This window comes from Geospiza fortis, unplaced genomic scaffold (assembly GCF_000277835.1).
Source record: "Geospiza fortis unplaced genomic scaffold, GeoFor_1.0 scaffold408, whole genome shotgun sequence".
Lineage (NCBI taxonomy): Eukaryota > Metazoa > Chordata > Aves > Passeriformes > Thraupidae > Geospiza > Geospiza fortis.
Genome location: NW_005054330.1, coordinates 6,222,217 through 6,228,862, shown reverse-complemented (window position 1 = coordinate 6,228,862; position 6,646 = coordinate 6,222,217). Strand labels below are relative to the sequence as shown.

At 43.3% G+C, this 6,646-nt stretch overlaps 2 protein-coding genes across 2 annotated transcripts in view; one reads left to right on the top strand and one right to left on the bottom strand.

The window, feature by feature from the left end:
* COQ5 (coenzyme Q5, methyltransferase) overlaps positions 1-4,770 on the top strand; it is a 4,958-nt gene extending 188 nt beyond the window's left edge. The window contains exons 2-7 of the mRNA XM_014307209.2: positions 368-517; positions 1,001-1,228; positions 1,955-2,061; positions 3,634-3,722; positions 3,926-4,037; positions 4,154-4,770. Coding sequence (XP_014162684.1) covers positions 409-517; positions 1,001-1,228; positions 1,955-2,061; positions 3,634-3,722; positions 3,926-4,037; positions 4,154-4,255 — 747 coding nt within the window. The 5' untranslated portion in view covers positions 368-408 and the 3' untranslated portion in view covers positions 4,256-4,770. The remainder of the gene's footprint in view (positions 1-367; positions 518-1,000; positions 1,229-1,954; positions 2,062-3,633; positions 3,723-3,925; positions 4,038-4,153) is intronic.
* A 99-nt stretch (positions 4,771-4,869) lies between these two features.
* Positions 4,870-6,638, bottom strand: LOC102032501 (dynein light chain 1, cytoplasmic). The gene is made up of 2 exons (XM_005421485.2): positions 6,377-6,638; positions 4,870-5,260 (listed from the first exon to the last, which is right to left on the bottom strand). The coding sequence occupies exons 1-2, from the start codon at positions 6,506-6,508 to the stop codon at positions 5,123-5,125; spliced, it is 270 nt and encodes an 89-aa protein (XP_005421542.1). The 5' UTR covers positions 6,509-6,638; the 3' UTR covers positions 4,870-5,122.
* Between the last annotated feature and the right edge of the window lie 8 nt (positions 6,639-6,646).

The following is a 6,646-nucleotide window of genomic DNA, read 5'->3' as shown; positions in this document are numbered from 1 at the left end:
GGGAGAGGGCGGGCCCGGCCCGGAGCCGAGCTGGGCTCCCGGCAGCCGGTGATCGTTCTCCATCCACAGGGCTGGGGACGTGTGTGGGGCTCGGCCCTTGTTTGAGGCGATACCGGGAGTCTCGGTGAATAATATCGCTGCTACTTCCCTCGGCTCGGGAAAGCTGTGCTTCTCCAGGGACCTTTGTCAGGCAACAGGCTCAGTCAATTCAATCTTTTCTCTTTTTGTTTTAATTTTTCTTTTTTTGGTGGCATTTTTCAGCTCCACATAGTGGACAGACCTCTACAGGGCAATAAAGGACAAGTTTTACTTAGACATAAGCATTTCTAAGTAAATTGCATCTCATTCCCATGTCCTTTCTTTGCAGTTTATCAGGTCTTTGAAAATGTGGCCAAGAAGTACGATGTAATGAATGATTCAATGACTCTAGGAATTCATCGGGTGTGGAAGGACATCCTCGTGCATAAAATGAACCCTTGCCCAGGAACACTTCTCCTTGATGTTGCTGGGGGAACAGGTAAATAATTTTGGTGAGTTCCGCATGACAATGCCACACTGTTTCTCAGCTGTTTGAGTCTGCTCAAAATTATGTTTCCTGCTGGGTTTTTTTTCTCACCCTTAGCTCCTTGTCTTTAAAACTAGTGAAGCATCTACTTGACTTTCCCGGAGAAGGGTTGAGAACTGATATCTTTGTGTTTTGTAATATCTTGCTTTAAGGGTCTGAAAGTGTTATAGTCCTGCTATGATATGTTATGGGAAACTGTGTGAATGTGTAGAATGTGATGGACTCTTTGACTTTAATAAGTTCCCTTTTTGTCTATACCCATGTACACACACACACTTTCTGTGTCTATTACAGTGTGTCTGAGGGGGTGTTTTTATAGATATATATGACTAAAAAGAAATAGTAAGTCAGTTGGATGTTCAAAGCCGTATGTTTCAACTTCCTGGAGTCAGAAAACATTCCAAAATGTGCATCTTTCCTTTGAAACAACTGCAGGTGACATTGCCTTTCGATTCATTAATTATGTTCGCTCTGTACGACAACGCCAGCTCCAGAGGAAGCTCAAGCACCATCAGAATTTGTCATGGCAGGAAATTTTTGAGAGTTACCAGAATGACAAATTTAACAACTCACTAGGGGATTCCCAAGTGGTGGTCTGTGACATCAACAGAGAAATGTTAAAAGTTGGGAAGCAGAAAGCACAGCATCTTGGCTACTCTGAAGGTAAATAATGCATTGTACTGTGGCAGTAACATTCCTGATAGCAAGAAATTGTGAGGGACAGAGTTTTTTTTGCTGTTTCCCTGTGTACATTCAGGAGGAGTGGGAGTTGAGCATGGGGAGAAGGAACATGAGTTGCACAGTCACTGATTGTGCATTTAGTCTGCTTGCCAATAACCTGGACATCCATGCTCCACAGATAGACATGGTCTTGATCCTTTGGGGACTAGGAAGCAGCACAGCTGCAACTGCATCACATCATCACATGCTAATAGTCCTGATGGAGGGAATGTGGCTTTTCATGTTCCTCAACATGTGGGAGCTTTCTAGCAAAATTTGTTAAGTGTTTTGGCCATTGTTGCATGGCAAGATGTTAGTAATTGTCCATAGCTACACTTTGAGCAGAGATTCTCTTTTTACAATTTTGCCACAAACAAATGGCAGCCAACAGAGCCTTCCACTATGATGCAAGTTTTGGGTAAAATCCTTGTGGCACGTACACACTGTGTGTATGTGCAGAATGGTGTTTTGGCTGATCTGCAAAATGAACTACTCTGTCTTGAAAGATTAGCTAGTAGAGGCCAAGGTGTCTTTCCTCTAACAAAACTGAAAAATTGAAACATTTGTTTTCAATATCACTTTAAAATAATCAATTCCTTCTAGAATGGGTAAGTTCTAGCCTTTCTGGAGCAGTCTGAGCTCAGTTCTATGACTTGTCTTTCACTACAGGCTTGTCCTGGGTACTTGGGAATGCTGAAGAGTTGCCCTTTGATGATGATAAGTTTGATGTTTACACAATTGCCTTTGGAATCCGAAATGTAACTCGTATTGATCTGGTAAGTTACTGTAGTGTATCCTAAGGACATGGGGTCCTTATGATTTTTTATTCTACAAAGGAAACAAAGTAGGAGCTCCTTTGGATAAAGGAAGATCCTAGTCTACTCCTGAAACATTTAAAATAAGTTGGCATGTAGTGTGCAACTTGTGTGAATAGAAAATACAATTAAGTGCCCCACCTTTGTCATAAAAAGATAGATTTATACCAGTTGCACCCAATCCTTCCAGCTTGGCAAGCCACCCAGTCTCAGGTTCCTAAGGCAAAGGGCTGCATGTTAGAGTCACTCCCCACCTTCTCCTGATCATGGCATGGATGGATCTGCACATGCACAGGGCAGTCAGGCTGCATATCTCAAATCTTCCTGCAGCACCTGATCTATATCCCACCAGCAGTGGGTCCAGTGCTTCCTGTCCCCTTCTGTTTCCCTGCCTGAGCCAATAGAACTGCCAGAGCAGAGTGGGAAGGAGGCTGCTGCCCTCACTGCTGTTGAACCAGCCTGCTCAGCCCACTGCTGCTGAGTGTCTTTACACTGGCTGGTGGCAGAGCTCCCTAGAAAGAACAAGTATGATTTTAATTAGGATAAGTAGTACTCTTTGTTCTGAACTATCTCTGTCCTTTGAGAAGGACTGGCTGTTGTGGGGGTGACACCTGTCTGGAGGCACTCGTTGTCTGTTTTGGAGTAGTGTGTTACAACCTTGGCAGAGCTCCTGTGCAAGGTGAACCATTTGGATCCAAACCACCTTGAACCATATTCCTTTGAACTTAATGTGCATGTGGCTTTTCCTGGTGCTTTGTCTGCACCCTTCCAAAGCACAGGCTCTTTGCCTTCATGCATAGAGCAGCCTGGTAGCAGAGCTCCCTGGAGACCTGATACAAAACACACCCAAGCTGCCAACTCTTGCAGAGCTCCTGTGTAGTGTTGCTATTTTATCCCATAGGAACAGGACAGTTGAAGTCAAGCAAATGTACAACCTTCAGAGGTTCTGGAATACAAGTTTGCTCTTGTATGAAAGAACATACAGTTTTAAACAGGATTTTGTCTAGATTCTTGTTAGGTATTCCATTTTGATGCAGGATGGAATTTTCAAAGTAGCCAAAGATTTTCTTCTTTCTCTTTCCTTCCTGTTCTTACACATTGCTCATCCGAAACCCAGTATCATTCCTTCTTTGAACCCTTGGGTGTGCCTCACAGTAAAATCTTTTGATTGAAAAAAAAAATTATCATGCCTGTTTTTGATTTTCAGTTTCTTGTAGCTGAGTCACCTTCTCCCTTTTGTGTTTGGTCTGTAATTATAAGAGCTCTGCCAACAACATCACAGTTTTGACACAAAGCCTTGTAAAAATCTATTTATGTAACAGCAAGAGTATTTGTGCTTTGGGTTTGTGGCATATTTGGGCCTTTTTTTATACTTGTCTTGGGATGCTTCTCTACAGTAAATATTGCAGATTGCCAGTCAGGATACTCTTCATTCCCCTCAGATCATCAGAGTTGCATGATAACATCACATGGCATAATAGGCAGGTGCTGTTCTACAGGAGCAATCTTAACACATCTGCTTTGTTGTCTCAGGCACTTCAAGAGGCCTATCGTGTGCTGAAACCAGGAGGAAGATTTCTCTGCCTTGAATTTAGTCATGTCAGCAACCCTCTTCTTTCCAGGTAGGAATATGGTGATGCTTTATGCCAGGTCACAGGGCTCTTTTGTTCGTACTCAGAATAAGAAGTGGAAACCCTGAGACCACATCTTGGTGCACTTTTAAAGCAGCTACAGACTGCATAGCATAGTGGCACAGAGACCAGCTCCTGTTGGAGAGGGTTTAAATTTGTTTCTGTTAATCTGTATTTACCTTCTCTCTGTGCAGGCTCTATGATCTCTACAGTTTCCAGGTTATCCCTGTTCTGGGTGAGGTTATTGCTGGTGACTGGAGGTCTTACCAGTATCTTGTGGAGAGCATCCGACAGTTCCCCCCTCAGGTAAGGGAGGATTTCCCCAAATTCACTGACACACAAAACACAATTCCAGCATAATCTTGTGGCCAGCTGGCTTATGGGCCTTCAGGTTATTAATACTTATGGCACTTATTTTTCAGGAGGAGCTGAAGGCAATGATAGAAGATGCAGGCTTTTTCAAAGTGGATTATGAGAATTTGAACTTTGGCATTGTTGCCATTCACTCGGGTTTCAAACTCTGAGTCTGGGTACCAAAACACCAAAAGTACAATTTTCATGAGGGATATGAGAGCTGTGGAATTTTAACAGGATCAAAAGGAGTCCTAAGAAGTTGTGCAGCAGATACTTGCTCAGCAGCTGGGCTCAGAAGAACACAAGTTACCTCTCCCCACCAAGAAACCTGTGGAGTGACTCCAGTGGTGTTTCTTACACTTGCATTTCCCTTCAAGTGCAATGTAAAGGATGTGGCCAAAACTGAGCAATGCTGACAAGCGAAGCAAGTTGGCAGTGGGTGTGGATAAAGACACAGACTGATTAATCTCCAAGTAAGATGCCTTTCTTTTTACTAAGCTTTGAAGGAGGATATTATACTTGTGAGAAGTAACTTGGATTTATGAAGTAACTATGGACTTTTATGAAGCTGTTATTATCTTTGTCATGTGGAGTTTAAGGATTTTTTCCCATGACTCCTCCTTTCTAAGGCAAATGGAAGGCTTATGAAATAAAAGGGCTCTGCATCAACTTTTTTCCACTTAAATCAGTCTTGTAAGAAGGTTTCCTAAGAAAGGACAGATTCAGGGTGTGGGAATCGAGGTGGGGATGTTCATCTTTCATCACATGGCAATAAAGAGGGTAATTCAAGAGGGCAAAGGGATAAACTATTTTATTAGCAAAGAAGCCATCTTTTGAAAGAAAATAAATAAAAGGAAGACATTTTTGTTTTTTTATATAGCCACAATGAAAATACCAGCCGCTACAGCAAAATCCCTGACCATTAACAATACAATACAAGACCTGAAGATCAAGATGTGTTTCCCCAGGAAGGCTGAAGGTGGGAATCAGTGTGCAGTCCTGTGCCCAGGTGCAAGTTTCAGTAACAGTCCATGGCTCTAGCCAGACTTGAACAGAAGAATAGCGACTTGGCCGAGGTAGAAGTAGATGAAGTGCTTGGTCTCATGAGTCACATAGCTGCCAAAATTCCTGCCCACGATGCAGTGCCACGTGGGATTGTATTTCTTGTCAAATTCCTACAGAATAGAGAAGTAGAAAGTCAGCATTTTCATGGTAATTACACTAATATTGTCTAACAGTTGGGGAGGTTTTTTTGGCAATGATTTGTCACTTGATAACAAGTATCACTTTTGGAAAAAGGCAATTAAGGAGCAGCATATGCTCTTAAGCACAAGGATCATCTGTCACTTTATAACTCATCTGCTGCTTAGTCATACCAAAAAAACCCAAATGCTTCCGAGCAGAGCAGGAATAAGCTTAAAGCATATGTTTGGGGAGGTAACTTTTCCCCTACAGTCATGCCATGATGTCAAACCATAACTTCTAAGAATTTGTCTGCTTGTTCCAAATCTCTGATGAAACTGGTATTTTTCTATATTAGCTTCTATTTCTGAAGCTAATGGACTTCATCAGCTTCTTTTTGCAGTGAGGATGCTGAAAGAACACTTGATGGAAAATTCTCTGCCATATCTCTGACACCTGGTCATGAGATGATGATGATGTGACACGCTGCTGTCAGGAGCCTGCTACAAATAAACTCCTGTGTACAGGTCTACAGTGAGCAAACCCATGCAGTGAGTGGATTTATACTGCAGTACCTAACAGCTGTCAGCTGAAGAGAATTTTGTGAGGACATGGAAGTTTCTGTTCTGCTCAACCAAACCCTTCAGCTCGTTGCAGCTCAGTCAGGCTCCCAGTAGGAGTCAAGAGAGAAAATGTGACAAACTGTAAGCTATGAACCATCTGTTCAGCATTAGCATGAACAGCTTGTCTTACATGTGGTGGGAAAGGCAAAAAACCAAACCCACTTATTACATGGTCGGCAAAGCACCACTCTTTAAATAGGCTGCACAGAGCCCGTGTCTTGTACCAGCTCATCAGTCACAGGGACAGCCAGGTGCCACTCTCTGCTCAGCTGGACAATGGGACAGTGGCAGAAAAGGTGTAAGGCATTACAAGACAAAAGCAGAAGGACCTAGAAAGGTCCACATAAAGGGTGGGGAACAGAACAGAAAGAGAGAAAGTCTAACTTGATTATCTGGTGCCTCTAGAACTCGTTTCTCTAGAGCTACTTGCCTAGCAGCATTCTCCCCAATTGATTTTTCATGAGCACATTACAAGCCAACATCTACCTTCTTGATGTGAGCAGCGATGTCCTTCTCGATGTTGTATTTCTCCAAGGCTTGAGTTGCACATTCCACCGAGTCTTGCTGCATCTCCTCTGACATGTCCGCATTTTTGATCACTGCCTTTCGATCACTCATGATTGCCTGCTTGGAGGGAAAAAGAAAGAAATTCAAAGCTGCAGGAGCACCTGCCAGAACCACCTGCTGCCAAGCAGCCCCACGGGTATCGCCGCGCGGTGCCCCCGCCCTGGCCGGGAGTGCCAGGCACGGGCCCCG